Source organism: Microcaecilia unicolor, chromosome 6 (genome assembly GCF_901765095.1).
Source record: "Microcaecilia unicolor chromosome 6, aMicUni1.1, whole genome shotgun sequence".
Lineage (NCBI taxonomy): Eukaryota > Metazoa > Chordata > Amphibia > Gymnophiona > Siphonopidae > Microcaecilia > Microcaecilia unicolor.
The window spans coordinates 201,832,719-201,853,945 of NC_044036.1; the positions used below are offsets into that span (position 1 = coordinate 201,832,719).

The 21,227-nt window shown below is 42.8% G+C and overlaps 1 protein-coding gene across 1 annotated transcript in view; it reads left to right on the top strand.

Moving 5' to 3' along the window:
• CDC73 (cell division cycle 73) overlaps positions 1-21,227 on the top strand; it is a 476,174-nt gene that overhangs the window by 57,692 nt on the left and 397,255 nt on the right. The window contains exon 8 of the mRNA XM_030205684.1: positions 11,528-11,626. Coding sequence (XP_030061544.1) covers positions 11,528-11,626 — 99 coding nt within the window. The remainder of the gene's footprint in view (positions 1-11,527; positions 11,627-21,227) is intronic.

A 21,227-nucleotide genomic window follows, 5' to 3' on the forward strand; every position in this document is an offset into this window, starting at 1 on the left:
AGAAACAGTCAGTTGCTGCAAGAGGTGCCTCACTTTCTCACCTCAGTGCCTCTCCTGCTACTAAGAGATCTTATTTAGACCTCCAGGAGTGGGCAGATGAGGCTATTTCTGCTTCTCCCTCCTCATGTGATGTGGCCTCTCTTTTCAGAGGAGCCATATTTGAAGGAGCTGTTAGGGAAGGGAGAGCTCTCTCTTGAGGAGGAGGATGATTCAAAAGTACTGAGGTTATTTCATAGAGGTGCTCAGTACATTTCTGAGGCACTGGTGATGCTTTCCATCGAGGAGCCTTCTGCTTCAGTCAGGAGTTACATCTTCACTGATCATGAAGGGGCTTAAGGGTCCTTGAAAGTTCTTCCCAATGTGTTCATACATTCAGAACCTGATTACAGCACAGTGGGTTTTATCAGACACAGGGCTGAGTGGGAAGAGCCATGACTCATCTCTACTTGTTGGCTCCAGAGGAGAAAGATAAATTGCAACTTCCTAGGGTGGATTCCCTTGTTACAGTGGTGACTAAGAACCTGGCTGGTGGAAGAGGGCATTGCCCTAAAAGAACTACAGGATAGGAAGCTAGAAGGCTCACAAACAAGCCTTTGAAGTGGCCTCTTTGGGCCTTCAAGCGACAGTGTGCACTTCATTCATGGCAAGAGCATACCTGAAGGCTGCATCAACAGTCTGTAACACAGGACGGATGCCATAATGCCCAGCTAGAAGCAGGGTTAGCCTACTTGGTGGATACTATTCATGTCATGTTACAGGGTTTGGCCCACAGTATCTTTGGCTATCATGGTACATCGGAAACACTGGTTGTGACATTGGGCAGCGGATGCAGCTTCAGTCGTGTCTAGTCAAACTGCCTTTCCAGGTCAAGTGACTATTTGGAGAAGATCTCGGTAACTTGGTGAAAGAACTGGGTGAAACTAAGCCACAGTGGTTGCCGGAGGATAAGCCGAAAATCTCTGGTTGTCCATCTTCAGGGGTCCCTTGATCTCATTTTCAGACAGTAGATATTACTGACCTGGTCACCACAATATGGTTAGAAGTCCCGCTTTCAGGCATGCTAATCTTTTTGTGTGGACTGGAAGTCCTCCTCTCAGTCAGCTAGAGCACCCAATGCTTCCCAAGCTTAGCAATAATGTGAAGCTGGTCCATTCTGTTCTTCCGGTGGAAGGACATCTTCAGGAGTTTCGGCAGGAGTTAGCCAAAATCATGTCAGACTAGTGGGTTATGGATATTCATAAAGAAGATTACAAGTTGGAGTTCTCCCTCCTGGTTGCTCCTCTCTTAGTCTCCCAGTAAGAAACCAAGGCAGTCGAGGTCCAGACCACCGTAGATTGCTGGCGCTCTGGACCATTGTTCAAATTTCCCAAGCCAAACAGGAACAAGGCAGATAACCTATCTACTGCATTATCCCCGGTGTCAACCTGCTCCAGAGAGAACAATTATGTTGTATTGGCTTAGAGAAATACCAATAAAGATTTTACTTGGTTCCTCCTTTATCTGAGTCTCTTATTCCAGCCAAGGCGTTTATATCCGAGGGCTGAAGTGTCTTCCCCTCTTACGGGACAAGGGACCGGGGAGATAACAGTACCTTTCGTCTGGCCTTAGATCTCAAAGGTCTAAACTGCTGCCTCAGAGTGTTCTGCTTTCGCATGGAAAAACTAAAAGCAGTCATAGCATTGGTTCAAGGGAGAGAATTTCTCACCGCTATCTCAAGGAGGTGTACTTGCATATACCCATATGTTTGCCACATCAGAAGTTTCTACATTTTGCGGTGCTGGGCTTTCCCTTCCAGTTTACAGCTTTGCCCTTCAGTCTTGCCACAGCACCAAGAACGTTTACCAAGGTTATGGTAGTGGTGGTGGCCTTCTTTCAGAGCGAGGGAATCTGAGTTCACCCATATGTCGACGACTGGCTCATCCTGTTCGGACAGCGTGGTGGTGATGGACAAAGTATCTGTCTTATGCTGTTGTTGGGTTGTGCGATCAATTTTGACAAAAGCAGACTAACTCCGTTGCGGATGCTGGAATATCTTGGTGTTCTGTTTGACATAGAAAGAGAGGATCTACCTCATAGAATGCAAGAGGTCAGCTGGTTCAACAGATTAGTCTTCAGTCAAGATAGGCCCGGGGTCTGGGACTACATCCAGGTTGTGGGGTCAATGACAGTGGCAATGGAAGTTGTCATGGGCAAGGTCTCGTATGAGACTATTAGACAGGAGTCGCTTTTCAGCTGCTTGTTTCTGGTGTCACAGAAGTACAACCTTCATGTTCTCTGGATGCTGGTTGCCAGACGTATGCAGTGATGGTTGTCGCCCAGGAATTTGACTGTTGGAGCTCCCTTTCTGATAACACAATGGGAGGTGGTGACAGCGGACACAATTAAGCTGGGTCGGGGAGCTCATTACAAGTTCCATCTGGTACAGGGCATCTGGATGGAGCAGGCATTTCAGTGGTTGTTAAATCGCTTGGCGCTCGGGGAAGTGTGGAATGCCTTACGCGACTTTGCTTCCTTTCTGGCGGAGGCCCCAGCTGAGTTTTTTTCTGACAATGAGATGATAGCTTATATCAACAAGCAAGGTGGGACCTGTAGCCATCTGATGGCGGTGGATGCAGTCTCCTTGATGAATTGAGCAGAGAAAAATCTGTTTGGCAGCTCATATTTCTGGGTCCTGGAATGTGGAGGTACACTCTTAACATTGTCTTAAGTCACTCTTTGGACCCGTGAGAATGAGAAATATCTAGCCAGGGTTTTCATCTGGTAGAGGACCAGTGGGCTTCCCACTTCTGGACTTGATGACAACGAAAAGACATGCCTAAGTGCCTAAGTTCTTCAGCTGTTGGAAAGCATTGTGATTGATGCCCTACTTCAGCCCTGATCGGAGACAAATCTACTGTATGCCTTCCCTGTTTGGCCATGGTAGGCTGTATGTTGAAAAGGATCACTTTGCACCGGGGTTGAATAAATTTTTATTTTTATTTTTTTAATTTATGAATTTTCAAGTTTACATTGCTCCCTTATATGGTCTGTAGCCCCGCCCAGCGCATCCCAGGATGCACTGGGAGGGACTGGGCGCCAGCATCAATCCAAGGAAGAGGAGGGAGGCGCAGGCTACCTCCCTTCTCCAACTAAGGTAGGGGGGCAGTGAGGGGGTTCTTTTTCATGCTGGACCACCAGGGATTTGGCAGACAACGCTGAGGGGGGGGGGGTGGATTTGTGGTTGGGCTGAAGGTCCGTCGGACCTCCAGCCCCCCTGTCGCTCGCTGGGAGGGGGGTGTTTGGCTGGTGGCCCAGGGACCATTTTCTGGGGGTTTGGGGGGGGGGGCTGGAGACCCACTGGATCTCCAGCCCTCCCTGAACCTGAGGGGGGGGTCGTCGGGGGGTGGGGGGACTGGAAGTCCACTGGACCTCCAGCCCCCGTTGCTCGGGGCAGGGGTAGTCAGGGCCTGGTGGTACCATGGACCTCCAGCTTCTGTGTTTGACAGGGTTTGGGCTTTTGACAACCCAAACCTGTCAAACAAGTGTGGGAGGGTTGTGCTGAGTGCATGCTCAGGCACAATTCGCCCGCACTTCTACCCCATGATCAGAGATAATTGCGCTACTTAAATTTGCATGCATTATCTTTGATCATAGGTCTAATAGCGCCCCACGTTGTTCCAGCGCTATTTTAGAGCGCTGTTTGGAACAGTGCGGGGCTTTTGATCATCTGCCTGATAGTTTATAGATTATAATTTATTAAAAATTTGCTAAACCGCTCTGACAAACAGAACTAAGTGGTGTACAGGCTATAAAAAGAGAGGAAAAGAACTCCCATTTTTCAAAAGTAAAGGAACAAGTACATTAAGACAAAAATTAAGAGAAAAGATAACAAAGAGAAGGGTCATGAAAGAACAAAGCAAGCTGCTTGCCAACTCAGTCATTCAGAACTGCCATACGCTTGTTGAAACAGCCAAGTAATAAATAAATATCTACATCTATCTCTCATCTCTACATATATATACTCTGTAATTTTGTTCTTTATAATAGTCCCATTTTGCCCGGCTCTGAAGTCGGGCTCACTGGTCTGTAATTTTCCAGATCACCTGTGGAACGCTTTTTAAAAACTGGCATTACATGGGCCGCCCATGCTTGATTTTAAAGATAAATTATGTTTTACTAACATAATCTCTGCAACTTCTCACCCCCCCCACCTCGGTACTCTGGGATCTATACCATGATTCAGGCTGTGTTGCTCCTGAAGGACACGTAATTTGGAGCTTGTAGTTTTGATTTTGGTCTGTAGGTGGCAGAATTGCTCCATGTTCTAGAAGTGCCCTGGTAATTACAGTAAGGGAAGGGACCATGGCTTCTCTTTTGTTAAGAACAGGGTCTCCCTGCTTCTATTTATTTGAACTGAAGAATGAAACTTATTTTACTATAATTCTGTAAGTTTATTTCCTTATTTTCTTAGACTGCAAGGTCTCCTCTTTGGGATGATTTACATCTCTTTCGTGAGAAGAATTTTCTGCTTTTTATCCCCTATACACAGATGTTCGTGCAAGATTTCTGTTTTGTGTTGTCATAGGAAGGTGCAGACAGGTTTCTGTGTTGTCAGGTACAGGAAGCAGAATTTCCTTTTTTTTTTTTTTTTCTCATTTTAATGCTTAATAGTGTGTTCTTGATGGCTCAAGGTGTTTACTTTCCTTGGAACAGATGAAGGAATACAGTTAACTTCAACTCTTTGTGATCACGGCATTTTAAAAAATGTACAGTGCATGTCGGATAAGAGCATGCTCTGTTTAACTGCATGCTGTATTTTGGTCCCGTTTTTGGCACCATCAATTTCTATGGGGACAAACTTCGGTTTAGCACACCACTGATAAGTGCAAGATTCGCTTATATGCATGGTTCAAGACCGCTCCTCTGCAGGAAAGACTCCGCATAAGCGTGCGCACGGAATATGGAAGCCGATTGGCGCGTGACAACCAACGAAATTTCAAATTTACCACCCCTTTATCTGCCACAGGCAGAATAAGTGAAAGAATGTTGTTAGAGCATACACTGGGGTCGTCGCTGCGGCGGAACTGTAAGACTTTAACCCTGGCTGAATGAATAGAAGTTCTTAAATTATAAAACAAAGTCAAGTATCTATTGCTAAAGAATATGGTGTCAATCCCAGTCAAATTTCACATATCTTGAAGCAGAAATACCTCTGGAAGACTGGCAAAACAATACAAATCCACAATGGAAATGAAAACGGGCAGGAAAAGCTGAGGAGGTAGAAGATGCTCTTCGGTGGTTTTCTCGAGTCAGGAGCAGACAGTTTCCTGTTAGTGGTCCACTGCTTATGAAGAAAGCTAACCAGCTAGCTGAAAGTCTTGGACTAACTGAATTCAAAGCCACTGTTGGATGGTTGGAAAGATGGAAGGAGAGGAACAGCATAAAATTCAAGAAACAGCATGGTGAGAAACAAGACACTGACTTTGGTGCTGAAAATTGGGTTGTTTCAGTTCTTCCTACCATCTTGAACGAGTTTGCAACTTGTGACATTTTCAATGCTGGCGAAAACGGACTCTACTGGCGAGCGATTCCTGATGGAACACTTGCATTCAAACATGCCAAAACTACTGGAGGTAAAACGTCGAAGGACCAACTGACGATCCTCCTTTGCTGCAATATGGATGGGAGTGAGAAGTTGGAACCCCTCGTCATTGGAAAGAGCAAACAGCCCCGTTGCTTCAAGAAAGTTAAGCGACTTCCTGTGTCATACGAGGTTAATGCAAATTCATGGATGACTGGGGAAATTTGGAAGCAGTGGCCAAAGAAGTTAGACACTAGAATGCGGGCACAAAAGCGTCAGATTTTGCTGCTTTGTGATAATTGTGCTGCACACAGGGATGATATCAGGCTGTCTAACATCAAGGTGGTCTTCCTGCCACCAAACACTACCTCTCTGATCCAACCTATGGATCAGTGTATAATAGCCAATTTCAGCCAACATTATTGAGCTCTTCTGCTACGTCGTCTGATGAGCATTATGGATGACCAGACTGGGAAGGATAAACGTGCTGTTGAACTGGCTCGTAATCTATCACTGTTGGATTCCCTACATATGCAGAAAGAAGCCTGGAATAATGTTACACAGGCAACTATTGTGAACTGCTACAAGCAGGCAAGCTTTAAGGATGTGGCGTGGGATGAAACAGGCGCAGCTGTTGCAAATGCGTCAGATGAACAGGTTGACATCCCAGCTGGTGCTACTGAAGAGGAGTTTCATCGCTACGTAGCTGTTGATTACGATCTACAAACAGCTGACAACAGCACTGATGTCGAGATATGCACCTACACGCAGGCAACAATGGCTGATGATGAAACAGGATGAAATGAGCAGCGAGGCACATGCTGACGAAATTCAACAACCTCCTGTCACTTTTGCAAGAGCGCTGGAGAGTCTCAACACCGTGCGGGCCTATCTGGAGGCCACTGGATGTCAGTGATATGACAGTTTTTACTGTCTGGCAGATGTAGTCTATGGAACTCGCAGATTGTACAGAGGGCTATAACTGATTACTTCAAGTAAGCCTATCATCAGTTAACGGAGACTGTATACTTTATGTATAATAATAAACAGTACTGTACATATGTTTATCAGATGTCATGCTTCTTTGGGTCACAACGGTTAAGTGCACGCTTCGGTTAACTATATGCATTTCTTTGGTCCCAGACCCTTGCACCTAAGCAGATTGCACTGTATTGGTAAAGGTTCTTGAATATTAACTCTCAGTAGTGCTAGAGACATTCAACTTTAGAAGTATATGGGCTTTCTCTTTGAGGTATTTAACCTTAAGACCGCTGGCAGACCAGTAGGCGCTTTCATGTGTCTATAAAATGTATTAGCCTGCCCATCAGTCAAACCATGAGTGGTGTGCGGACTAAAAATGGTGTTGTAGGGCCCACAGATTGAACTAGAGAGGGAAGGAGAGGGAGCTACAACATTTTATAGGATAGTGGGGGATGGAAAGCACATGAGGATAAAGGCTGTATTGCAAGGGATTTGCATCTGGCGGTAGCTTAGAGAGTTGGGGTTAAGGGAAGGTATCTGTGAAAAGGAACTTCTTAAGATCAACCTTGAAATGTTTAAGGAAGGATTGCATTCTGATGTGCCCATACAGCATATTCTGGAGTTCAGGGCCCTGAACAGAGAAAATGGATCTCTGAGTTTTTATAAACTATTTCTCTGAAGGTGCGACCCCGCAAGGTGGTTTTGTTGGAATAATCTGTGTCCTAGTTGGAGAGTAGGGCATTAGGAAGCATGATAGATAACCAGGTTCACTAGAATTACGTTTTTTTTTTTTTTTTTAAAGACTAATAGTAGTATTTTATGGGTTTTGCAGTGGGAGGAGAGCCAGTGTGCTGCTTTTAAGTGTGGAGTCACTTAAAAATGTGCATACTTTCTTCAATTTAATTGCTGTGTTCAGGACAAGTTGCAGATGTTGAAGGTCTTTTACTCTAATACCCTAAATCCCTTGTATAAAGAATTATAGTAGTCTAGCTGACTAATCCATTCTTCTGTCATCTCTTCCTCCACTCTCACTGAAGACAGTCCACACTATCGTTGTCCTTCATTGACTCTTTGGTTTACCTCTTCTTGGGCGGTCTCTGACACTAGCAATACTGGGCTGTAGCGATTTACTATAGAAAAAATTTTCTTTTGGGCACTAGTACATCCTCTACAGTGTTATGGACTGCTTTGCCTGTGAGGAGGGGAGAAGATGGGCATACTCTTTCTATACTTGTCCTGATTTTTGGTCTGTTGGTGGTGGTCATTTTTTTTTTAGCTCTGTCCCTGACTTGTGCAGACTGCACCAGGGTTGCTGAGGGCTGTATGTAACACCACTGAGGACTGGCTTGAACACAATAGTCTTAAACTTTCAGGCGAGTCTTATACTTTGCTTTGACAGTAAGCTGCCTAAAGTTGAAAGTACATGCTGTGCCATTAAATCTGTACTTCTCTCTCTCCCCCCCCCCCCCCCCCCGGCAGCTTGCCCTTCTAGCTCTGCTTTTCTTCTGTCTTCAAGCAAATAATAAAGCATTAGAGATTTTGGAGGACACCAGTAGCAGCCTAGGAAAGCTTTAGTGAGGCATGACTGCCTATGATTTGCCATTCCTGCCTGTTATGACTTTATTTTTCCACTTGCAGGTTTAAAAAAGAGCACTATTTGCTGTATGCCTGCAGAAGGATAGCACATGCAGAGTTTACACTAAATGTAAAAAAGCCAATTGTAAAGTTCCTAATGTGCTTTTTAATCCCACCCTTCCCTTCTAATTTCGGGGAAGGCAGAGAGCTTTCTAACTTGGAATTTTGGATTGTAACTTTTTATTCTCCCTCTTTGATTACTGTGTACTTTTTTGTATTGTAAACTGCTGTGCCAGTATTTTCCAAACAGTTATATTTCAAAAGCTAATAAACTAAACTGTGTGTTGAACTCTGAAAATGCAACAGGAGGAGCTCACTGAAGAAGAGTCCTTGTCTTGTGTGGCCTGAAAGAGTTGCTGTTTAGAAATAATGAATCAGCAGAGCTTTGGGTATGCTCTGTTGTGTAGATATGAAGTTTCTCTTAGGCTCTCAGGGCTTTGAACTGTCAGTTTTATTTATGGTGATCTTCCCCCAGAAATTGCCTCAGTTTAAGACTGTTAACTTGGAAGACTGGGGAGAGGAGGATCAGATTCAAGATGCTTTGGCCTTTTGATTTTGTTATCAAGCTCCCACTTAGTTACTGTGTCACCAGTTCTTTTAACAAACTTGTGTTCTTAGGTGTAGTCAACATTTTTTTTTAAAAATTTGATTAGTGTGTGCTCAGGCTAGGTTGTTTGGGATGGCCCCAAGGTTGTGGAATGAATTTCTTTGAAAGGTGTTTTTTTAGTCTCTGGGCTGCAGAAAAGTATTTTGTGCTTTTGTTTTTCAGAAGGATGAGTAAAGGGATGGGGTATGAGTTTGATTGGGTTTTGTATTTTAATAGTATGCTGTCAGGTAATTCGGTTGTACTTTAGCTTGTACAGAATTTGTAAAGGTGGCTGTAAAATTCTTAAAAGAACTATAGACCAATTATTTCTATACCAGAACATCTCTTGTCAATATAACGTGTATCTGAGTTCTTAAAAGGATTCAAAAATACTTGAAGCTTTAGAGTATTATCTGTTCTAATATGTTGTATGGCAGCTAGATTTTATAAGCATCCACATTCTATAACAAGATGGATAAAATCACCTCAGAGGAAATGGCTGCTTTTTACTTGGCTATTAGTCAAGCAGCAAACAGATATTTTGACTAAGTAGCCAACCTCTAGTGTACCTGAATGTGACTCGCCTTGTGCTACTTCTGAAAAAATACATAAGTATTGCCATAGTGGGACAGACCAAATGCCCATCAAGCCCAGCATCCTGTTTACAACAAAATCCAAGTAAATAAGGAAACCAAGCAAAGCAGAAGAACTGTGCAAGATGGGGGACTTCCTGGTCAGAACAGCTTGATTGCTGATGTATTAGATGAAGCAATTAGAAAACTTAACACTTCAGCAGGTTCTTTGGTAGGCCAGCACACTGCAAAGTTATATATGGAGAAGAGCAACACATAGTATTCAGAAGAATGGATTGGAGCAAGGTTCTGGTTACAGGGAACAGATGCGGTTGAATACAGAATGCAAAGGTCTAGTGTAGAGGTTTTCAACCCAGTCCTCAGGGCACACCCAGCAAGTTGGGATTTTTAGGATATCCCTGTTGAATTCCTAAAATCCTCAACTGGCTGGGTGTGCCCTGAGGACACTGTGTTGAAAACCCCTGGTCTAGTGATAGCCAGGTGTTTTAACTCGAAGGAAGTGCTTCTCAATCCAGTCTTTGAGGCACACCTAGTTCCATCAGGTTTTCAGGATATCCACAATGAATATGCATGAGATTTGAGTGCACTGCCTCCTTAGTATGTAAATCTATCTCATGCATATTTGTTGTGGATATCCTGAAAATCTAATGGGACGAGGTATACCTAAAGGACTGTGATGAGAGGAATACACACCGATTTTCTGAAGCCAGAGACCATTTGCAAAAGACACCATATCTCTCTGACTTAGGTGATAACCACAGCTTTCAGTTAAAACATTTCCTGGTTCTATTCATAACCTCACCTGTTCATTCTTTTAAACGAAAATATGTTTGCATTCTTTCCTGCTCTCTTGATTTCTGTGGTAGGAGACACTCCTTTTACAGCAGCAAAAAGCCATATTGAATAACAGAAAAACTAGTTTTGTGATACAAACTCGCATCTGTTATCTGGCTCTTAACTTTGGGTAAATAGAGCCTGTGCTTTGTCATCCTGTTTTAGTTTGTCTTCATCTGGGACCCTGATAAATCTACCCTTAGGAATGTGCATTTAACCACAAGTTTTAGAATGACTTTTTCTATAGCGCTATACAAGTGATAGCACAGACCAAAGGGGAGCAGCAGAGCCAGTTGAAGCTCAGCCTTGACTACTAATCATCTTTCAGAAGTGTTCCTAATTTTACTAAGTATTTTTTGTATCAGTTTAATATAACTGAAGGGATTGAGCACTCTGGCTTTTAATCTTGCAATTTTTCTAGTGCAAGTATTTAACAACATGGGGATCAGATCTTGTCTGAAGGAGAGAAAATAGTCTGATAGAGGCACTTTAGAAGCGTAAGTAACTCAAACTAGCTTGTGGAGTGATTTTGCTGAAACACAAAACCAGTCTCCTTTAAATTGTGTGGTCATGTATTTTACTATTTGTCATGTTTGTACAAAGAGGCGGGATCTTGAGAGATTAGCAGTCTTTTGAATCTTTGTCCAGGCAACGGGGGAGAGTGTAATGAGTACTGCATAGAGCAACAGATGAAAACCCAGTTGTAGTGGCTTAGTCTTATGGCATGATCCTGTGCACAAAGCAGGACTCCTCAGCATTGCTGTTTTTGGTGCTGATAAAGGTGCAGACATTAAGGCTGTACGTGAATTTTGGGCAGCTGGAATTTTGGATGCAGCACAGGCAAAAGGTTCTCTACTTCACCTCCACTCCCCCTCCCTCACTGACCTCCAGTATTTGTCGGGGGCAGGGTTGTACATGCTTGCTGCAGTTGGGGGACCTTGGGTAGAAGGGAGATGTCCTCCCTCGCAGGCACAACCTGAGACAGCCCACAGCAGGGTTTCTGAAGCACTGTACTTACTCATAGGCACCACCTGGGGCAGGTCATATCTCCTTTTTGGCTCAGGACCCCCATCTACAGTGGACAGGTGCAGCCCTGCTCCTGACGAATGCCAGAGTTTGCTGCTTTTTTTGAGTTGGGGGGGGAGGGGAAATGGCAACACTAAAACTGCAACTCCAAAACCTCATGTGTCTCCCCCCCCCCCCCCCGGGTCTTCCAGCTTTGATGGCAAACTGTAGAAAGGAAACTCATTAAAAGAAAAAAAAAAAGTTAATGTATAAACTGTAGTGCTTTTTATTGGTCTCTAAACTAATTCTAGGTTTGTTTTTACCTTTTTCCAGAATTTTTCCAAGAACATTTTTGCAATTCTTCAGTCTGTGAAAGCTCGAGAAGAGGGGCGTGCCCCTGAACAACGACCAACACAAACTACAGCACCAACGGTAAGGGCAGAAACAGTAATCTAAAATATAGATCTGATCTTGATTTGCCAACAGTTAAATGGAAAATTTTGATGTGATGATAGTACAATGCAACATATCTTTGAATGGTCTTCTGACTGTATAGCAGTGATTTTTGCATAGCTGGCTGACTGCTAGCTAGCTCAAGCTCTTTGTTTTCAGGTCAAAATAAATCATTTCTAGGAAACATCACTAGAGAAATTCACTTAACTTTGTTAAGGTAAGTTGCCTGGAGAGTTCTATCTTCCTTGCCTGTGATTATTGATGAGTTCTATTAAGATGAGGATGTCCTCTGTCATAACTCGTCTTTCTTTATTGGTTACCAAAATGTGCAAATTGATCTCAGACCAAATGTGTGCCGTTACATTTGCAGAGTACTTGCTCTGGATATTAAAAATCAGCTTGGCTTTTGTCCCTTGAAGACTGGAGACATATACTGCGAGCTGAACGCTGTTTGCCAGTAAATGATTGCATAACATATAAGGTGCTGTTATTGGTGTTTCAGGTTCTTCGTACAGGTACCACTCTATTTTTGTCATATTTATAGCCTTATACCCCCCCCCCCCCCCATATGGGCTCTGTGCTCCAGTCATCAGCTTTTACTGAATATTCCTTCACTTCAGGTAATACCATCTCACACAATTCGGAATTGTTTAATGTAGTAGGACCTACACTCTGGAACGCCCTACACTTTTAAGCAAAGAGCCTCCTTCTCTCTTCATCTCAAGGTTTTTTGTTTGTTTTTTTTGTCAAAAACACATTTGTTTTAGTCAACTTTTAATGTCTGACTCATCTGCTAACATGTTGGACTGCTTTAACCCAAGAATCCTATAGGACATAGCAGGGTTGTCTTTTCTATTGTTTCTTTTCACTCTATATAATTTTTATTACATATAAACTTCTTTGATAGCACTGCCCTCAGTAAGGCCAATCTATAATTCCTCTACTGGAAAACAATATGCGCACACTTGTGAAAAACACACTGAGAAACTTACCATACTTAACATCACTAACTCCCAGGGCTCGGAGAAGAAACCTTATCCATGAAAAGGCAGCATTGAATATTACACCTGGCCCTAAAACACCCATATACCATCTAGTGAGAGAAAACAGAATTGCTACATATTTCCACACAAACTGTGGATTGTGGATATCCAGAAAACCTGACTAGCTGGGGTTCCCCTGGGATAGGTTTGGGAACCACTGCTCTAGACAGTTGGTATTTGTACAGTGCTGCGTAACCCTAGTAGCGCTCTAGAAATGTTTAGTAGTAGGACAGGTTTTGGAACCACTGCTCTAGACAGTTGGTATTTGGAAATGTTGCGCATGTTCATTGATAACCTGAAAATGACTGTGGAGCTACAAGGACAGACTAAAAGAAACATGAGTTAGGCTGAAAAGCAAGTTGTCATGAGTATTAGCTGGAATTCAAGTTTCATGTATAATATACATGTTCTTTTCATTGTGGAAACTTAAACAGATAAAACCTTTCTTCCTGAGAGAAGTATTTCGTAATCTAATACAATCAATGGTATTATGCCACTTAGACTACCGCAACAGAATATATACAGGATGTAAAGAACAACTTACAAAGAAACTACAGACCGCCCAAAACATAGCAGCCAGATTAATCTATGGAAAATCCAAATTCGATAGTGCTAAACCCCTTCAAGAGGAACTGCATTGGCTTCCAATTAAGGAACGTATCACCTTCAAAATCTGCACCCTAGTCCACAAAATGCTTTACGGAGAAGCCTCTGGGTACATGACAAACCTAATCAATCTACCTTCCAGGAATATGTCCAGATCATCCCATTCATACTTAAACCTCCATTACCCTAACTGCAACGGTCTCAAATATAAATCCACTTATGCATCCACCTTCTCCTTTATAAGTACACAACTGTGGAATGCACTGCCAAAAGCTGTGAAGACAATCCACAATCATCTTAATTTCAGGAAATCACTCAAGACCAGCTTATTCGGAAAGGCCTACCCCAAGGATCCAACATAAGTCCCTATATTCTGCAACACAGCAAATTAATTTTATTTATTTGTTACATTTGTACCCCACATTTTCCCAACTATTTGCATTGCTCAGTGTGGCTTACATAGTACCGTAGGGGCGTTTGCCAATTCGGTTGATAACTGTGGTCAGATGAGGTAGGTGTGGATCAGGCATCAAGGGCCCAAGGAAGTAAAGATTATAAATTGTCCAGTACGATCATCAGTTATGCTGTGTTGCTGGGTGCTGGGATTTATGTTGGATCGGTGGGATAGGCCTTTTTGAAGAGGTGAGTTTTGAGTGATTTCCTGAAGCTTAAGTAGTCACGGATTGTTCTCACAGCATTTGGGAGTCCGTTCCATAGTTGTGCGCTTATGTAGGAGAAGCTGGATGCGTAAGTTGTTTTGTATCTTAGTCCTTTGCAATTTGAATAATGTAGGGTTAGGTATGATCGTGATGATCTGATTCTGTTTCTGGTCTATCATGTATCCTGTTACTACTAGTGAAACAGTATGACAAAGCTGTAACAGGAGCCAGAGGAATGCTAACATGTATAAGGAAGGGAAATGATTAGTAGATTATCACCACCTTTTTAATGCTACTGTATGAATCATTGGTGAGATACTTGCTTCTGGGAACAGTATTTCTGAAGGATATAAATAGATCGGAAGTGCTACAGAGAAGATCTACCAACATAGTGGAGTCTATACCAAAAACCCAATGAGTTATGTCTTAAGAACTTGCAGTATCTTGAGTGAGGGTGGACTTGGAGCTCAGGTAAGAGAGACCACAGAGCGGTTGCAGGTAAAGGCAAATAATATTTATTGAAGGTGTTGGGCAAGGGGTCCTGTTTTTTCTACAGGGAGGAAAAAGGCAAACTCAAAGCAAAATCCTTGAATGTGACAGTCCTTGGGTTAGTTCCCATATTACCTACCATACATACTCAAGTTTTTAAACATATATACATGTTCTACCTTATGCTTTTATATCTAATGCTTTATTTCAAGACCATTATTTGTACATTTTTTTGGTCCCTTTTAAACAGCGTTGCATATTTGCTTGTCCTTTTTAACTCGTTTTATTCTGTAGCCTCCTTTTTTAACCTTTTTATCTTTTTTTATATATTCCCTCATTTTTACATTTGTCATTACTTTTTGTGAATGCATTTTAACCGATTGTTCAACTCTGTAGCCTTGTATCATTATATATTATACGTATATATTTTTTTAATCTACTTTTTTGATGTGTGCGCTAGATGTTTATATATACTTCTATCTATTTTGTTTAGACTCCTGAAGAAGGCACTTTCAGTGCCGAACCATGGTACTGTGTTGTCATCCTTTAATAAATTTTATATCTACGTTGGACATATTTGGTCTATTTTTACAGACCAGATTCTGTTCCCACTCTTCTCCTGTTCCAGTGACTTTGGGTGCCTGCTGTTGCAGGACCACAGCATATATTCCTATCTCTTGGCACAGCAGCACACTATACTTATCTGTGGCATGGCTCTCCAGTTACCAGTGCAGTCTCTACAGAGTACTCTGTTCAAAATAGAGTCTGAAAGGTTCCAAGTTGGACTTGGCCTACCTGACTGTAGTAGTTGTAGTTTGCACATAGGTGATGGTGTCGTATGCCGCGGGGCGCTGCTGCTTCCTTCTGGGCCTCTCTAACCCAACTCTGGCCCTGCCTTTTATAGTTCCTAGCAGCAGTCCTCCTTAATTCTACCCCTCCTGTGTCACTTCCTCTTTGGGCAGGACTATAGGGCTTCAAGTAGTTCTGTGAGGGAATATTCTTAAGGGGAAGGAGCAGCATCCTATAGATTCTTTTACAAGGACCTAGCTATGAGTTGCCAGAGGAGAGGGGAGATGCGGTAAGAAGCAAGCACAAATCAGTGGAAGTCATGATAAAAGCCTTAAAGGGATAGACTTAACTGTAACATTTAGAAAACATTTCCTCAGAGGGCAGTGGGTGAATAAAATAGCCTCCCAGGACAGGTGATAGAAGCAAAAACATGAACAGAATAATATACAGTTGTATAGTATATATTAAAATTTGTGTGTATGTAATATATATATTTAAAAATCTTAAAATAATCACAGGATCGTTAGTTAAAGGAAAGCATAGAGATGAATATAACATGCAGAAGAAAGGCAATGTTAATGCTCCTGTACAAGTCGTTGGTGATGTTCCACTTGATGTGTTGTTTGGTTTGTGTTGGAGGCCTTATCTGGCTAAGGACATGAAAAGATTTGTAGCGGTTCAGAGAAGAGAGATGAAAATGTTATGTGAGACTTGAACATCTATACCTTGAGAGGGGTATAACCTGCAGAAGAAAGGAGGTGTTGATGCCCCTGTACAAGTTGTTGGTGAGGCTCCAGTTGAACCAGTGTGTTTGGCTTTGGAGACCATATCTTGCTAAGGATGTAAAAAGACTTGCAGTGGTTCAGAGAAAAGCAATGGAAATTGTTATGCGAGACCTGAGGACTTGAACGTCTATACTCTGGAGTAAAGGAGAGACAACGGTTATATGGTACAGGTATTCAAATATTTGTAAGGTATTAGTTTACAAACAAATCTTTTCCAGAGACGGAAAGGTGGTAGAACTAGAGGACATGAATTGAGGTTGTAGGAGGGCCAACTCGAGAATAACATCAGGAAGTACTTTTTCATGGAGAGGGTGGTAGATACCTGGAATGTCTTCTTGTGGGAGGTGGTAGAGATGAAAACAGTGATGGAATTCAAAAATGCATGGGATAAACAAAGGAATCCTGTATAGAAGGCATGGAGCCGGACCTGCTTAGTGGTGATTTAGATGGCAACACCAGTAATTGGGAAGCAAAACCAATGTTGGGTAGAATTCTGTGGTCTGTGACCTGATTGTGATGGACAGATTTGGATGGGCTGGAATAGGTCTTGATGACAACGTCAGTAGTTGGAGAATAAGACCAGTGTTGGGCAGACGTCTATGATCTATGCACTGAAAATGGTAAAGACCAAGCAAGATCAAGTATACATATGTAGTATCACTTCATACCTTATACTATGAGTTTATTGTCTTCATCTGCTTTATTTTTATCTTCACCTGCTGTCATGTGTAAGTTGGAAATCAATAGGAGTCTATTGCAATCAGAAGGAAATTGAGTATTATGGTCTTTCTGCTGTCATATCCTATGCTTCACTGTTAAAGCTTGCCTGTCGTCATATGTAGATCAACTGCACTGAAATGATGCTTTACAGAGAATGGCAGTGTTAGGGAGAACTTTTGTTCAGCAGCTGTTTTTAAACCCTGGAACTGTGATTGCCACTATTTAAATTGAGTTGGGAAAGAAACCTCCATGTGAGAGCCACTGGGCAAGGGAGGAGTCCCATTTCAGTGATGCAGCTGGATTTTTTTTTGGAGGGGTGGGACGGGGATATCTATTTAATGATGCAGTTGACTTGGCTGGCTACTAGGACATTTTAGTGATTAGTGTAATGAAAACAGATTCTCCCATGCTTTCTTTAAGATTCTTTCCCCCCCCCCCCCCCACCCCCAGCATGCTTGCTTTCCAGTTCCTCTAATCTGCATACAGTTTCCAAACTACTTCAGAAGCAGAAAGCCTGCAAGGGAATCTGTGGGACTGTTAGATCATGAAGGAGCAAAAGGGATGCTCAGGGAGGACAAGACCATAGTGGAGAGACTGAATGAATTATTTGCTTCGGTCTTTATGGAAGAAGATGTAAGAGATCTGCCTGTACTGGAAATGGTTTTCAGGAGTGATGATGCAGAGGAACTGAAAGAAATCTTGGTGAACCAGCAAGGTGTACTGAGCCAAATTGACAAATTAAATAGTAGTAAATCACCTGGACCAGATGGCATACATCCAAGGGTACTCAAAGAACTCAAGCAAGAAGTTGCTGATCTGCTGTTACTAATATGTAACCTGCCTTTAAAGTTGTCCATAGTACTTGAAGATTGGAGGGTGGCCAGTGTGACGTCTATCTTTATAAAGGGTTCCAGGCTGATCCGGGAACTTACAGACCGGTAAGCCTGACGTCTGTGCCAGGCAAAGTAATGGAAACTTATACAATTACGGAACACGTAGACAAACATAGTTTAATGGGACAAGAGTCGGCATGGGTTCTGCCAAGGGAAGTCTTGCCTCGCCAATTTGCTTCATTTCTTTGAAGGGGTGAATAAATGTGGATAAAGGTGAGCCGGTTGATGTAATGTATCTAGTTCTTCAGAAAGCTTTTGATAAAGTTCCTCATGAGAGACTCCTGAGAAAGTTAGTCATGGGATGGGACACAAGGTTCTGGTGGAATTGGTTATTGGACAGAAAACAGAGGTTCGAGTTAAATGGCCATTTCTTTCAATATAGTAGGGTAAACAGTGGAGTGCTGCAGGTACTGGAACTGGTGCTATTTAACATATAAAAATGAGCAGATTAAATTTGCAGATGACACAAACTATTCAAGGTTGTATGTGCAGACTGTGAAATATTGCAGGAAGAACCTTAGGAAATTGGAAGAGTGTGCATCCAAATGGCAGATGAAATTTAATGTGGACAAATGCAAGATGATGAACTTTGGAAAGTATAATCCAAATCATAGTTACCTGATGCTAGGGTCCACCTTGGGGATTAGCACTCAAGAAAAAGCTCTAGATATCGTTGTAGTATTACTTTGAAATCTTCTGCTCAGTTTGTGGTGGCGGCCAAAAAAAGCAAACAGGATGCTATGAGTAAAGGGATTGTGAATAAGACTGAAAGTACTCTGTATCACTCCATGGTGCGACCACACCTTGAGTATTGCGTTTAGTTCTGGTCGACATATCTCAAAGAAAGATATAGCAGAATTAGAAAAGGTTCAAAGAGCGACCAGAATGATAAAGGGGATGGAACTCCTCTCATATGAGGAAAGGCTAAAAAGATTAGGGCTCTTCAGCTTGGAAAAGAGATGGATGAGGGGAGATGTGACTAAGGTCTACAAAATCCTGAGTGGAGTAGAAGTAAATTGATTTTTTTACTTGTTCCGAAAGTACAAAGACTAGGAGACACTCAAGGAAGTTACATGGAAATACAAACAAAAAGGAGGAAATATTTTTTAACTCAACGAATAGTTAAGCTCTGGAACTCTCTTTGCCGAATGATGTGGTAACAACAGTTAGCATATCTGGGTTTAAAAAAAGGTTTGAACAAGTTCCTGGAGGAAATGTCCATAGTCTGCTATTGAGACAGACATGGGGAAGCAACTGCTTGCCCTGAGATTTGTATCATGGAATGTTGCCACAATTTGAGTTTCTGCCAGGTACTTGTGACTTGGCTTGGCCACTGTTGGAAAGAGGATACTGGGCTAGATGGACCATTGGTCTGACCCAGTATGGCTCCTCTTGTGTTCTTATATACTCTTCTACCATTTCATCCTGTTACAGCCAGTCTTGATCCCCACCCACCATTCCAAACAGCCTTTTGCTATCATGTTTCAACCCGCATTCCTTTCAAGGTAGCTATCCCCATTATATTTTCCTTAGAAGTTTGTTGTCAGTAGAGGCTGACCGAATTTTGGATTCTGCACTGAAACAAACCCAAAATCCAGGTTCAGATTTTGGCCTAAAATGCCAGTGTTTTTTTTTTTTTTTCATGAAGTCTTTATTAATAAGTAATACACAAAGTCGAATACATAGCACATCAAGCACAACATAGTACAGTTCAGTTATACATGTATTTTTGGCTGAAATTTGAAACTCCCCACCTCCCTTTTCCCACTCGTCCAATGCCGTCCAACCACCTTCCAGGCCAGCCACAGCCCCTCTGTTCTCCCTTGGCCTACTTTTAAATGCCCTGGTGGTCTAGTGGCAGTGTCCTGTCTGGTTCTACCTTTTTTTTTTTTTTTTTTTTAATTTTTTATTTCATGAAGGCTTTATTATCCGTTAAAACATAACAGAAAGCTCATGGAGCAGAACTTATAATACACAATTGCTGAATGCAAACAGACATTTACAGGCAACTTAAGCATCTCATTCTCACATTTTCAATGTCCCGCTAAGAAACATAAGGAACTTCATAATTTTGTGGGGTTTTTTTGTTTTTAGTTTTTAACTGGAAAATGCATCCCCCTTCAACTGGTTCTACCTTTTTAAACTCTTGCTGGTCTAGTGGCCTCTGCTAGGCGAGTGCGATCCCCGGTCACCCCAGCCACTGCCAGTTCTTCAGCCAGTATGACTGCCGGGACTTTTTGCAACAGCCTTATGAGACTGCTGCAGGAGGCCCTCGTGTCCATTTGGGGATTGAATCTGCATAAGTAGACTTCTGCTTGTGCTGGTTGCAATCCCAAAATGGCTGCTGGGACCTTTCTCGGTAATCTCAGTAGTCATATTGGCCGAGGAACTGGTGGTGTCAAGGGTGATTGGATATTGCTCTTGCTTGGAAGAGGCCACTAGAACACCAGGAGTTTTAAGTTAGGCCTAGTGCCGGGGGGAGGGGGCTTCACCACTAGATCACAGGACATTTAAAAGTAGCCTTCAGGTGACTGGAGGATGGGGGGTGGGGTAGGGGTGGATGGTGGGTGGTGGTAGGACCTGCTTTCTGCTGGGAGGAAGAGGAGGTGCTTTTGGTTTTGGCCAAAGCCAAGTGGCAAATTTCAGCTGCTGAATCTGTTTCAGTCGAAAGCCAGAACCCCGATTTTAGTTAGTGCCTAGTTGGCAGTACCACTTCTGGAACAACTGTTGTGTTCTTCCAGCAAACTATTGCATTGTTCTCATAAGACAGAGAACAGTACAATAGTTTGAGCAGCACATGGCTCAGAGTTAAGAGAGCTGTGTTGCACAGATAGAAACAGAACAGCTGTTCTTTCTGCTGGCACCACCTTCATTATTTGGAGAAGTGGGGTTTGGGGGCGATGGATATAATGAGGGAAGAGTGAGGGGCCCGCCACTGACTCCCTGGGTCTTGAAATGAAAAATACTGTTTTTTAAAGAACCTATTCCCAGATGCTCAAAAGCAAATGTGGCGCTAGAGGCCAATAGTGCTGGACTAGCACCCGCATTTGCTAGCGCTGTATGTTCAGAGGGCCCTAGCACAGGGAGCAATGAGCACACCAAGGATATTGCAAATGATATGCTAATCATATTTAAATTACGTCATTTGCGATTTGCTTCCATGCTCAAAGAAGAGCACTCTGAACCTAACACCAGCTCGGAGCAGTTATTAGGGTTGTGTGTGATTGCCACTTACCAGAGAAGTCCAAAAGACGGTGATTCCAAGGTGCATGCAGACTGCACTCAGTTACCGGTATACAAGAAGCAAAACAGCCATGTATGGGGGAAGAAAGTTTTCTGTCTCCAGAACCAAACGTAGGAGAAGCTGCACTAACCGTCCCCACCTCCTCCTCCTCCTTCCTGTCACCACCTCCTCCTCCTTCCTGTCACCACCTCCTCCTCCTTCCTTCCTTCCCCTCTGTTGTTCTGGGCATGCCCTGAAGTGCTGTGCTTAATGCACAACTCTTGAGTGCATGTGCCTGGTACCATACCCCTAACTCCCAAACAGCTCCCTAATGCTCAACGCTATGAGGGTGCCTATATTAGCATCTCATTAG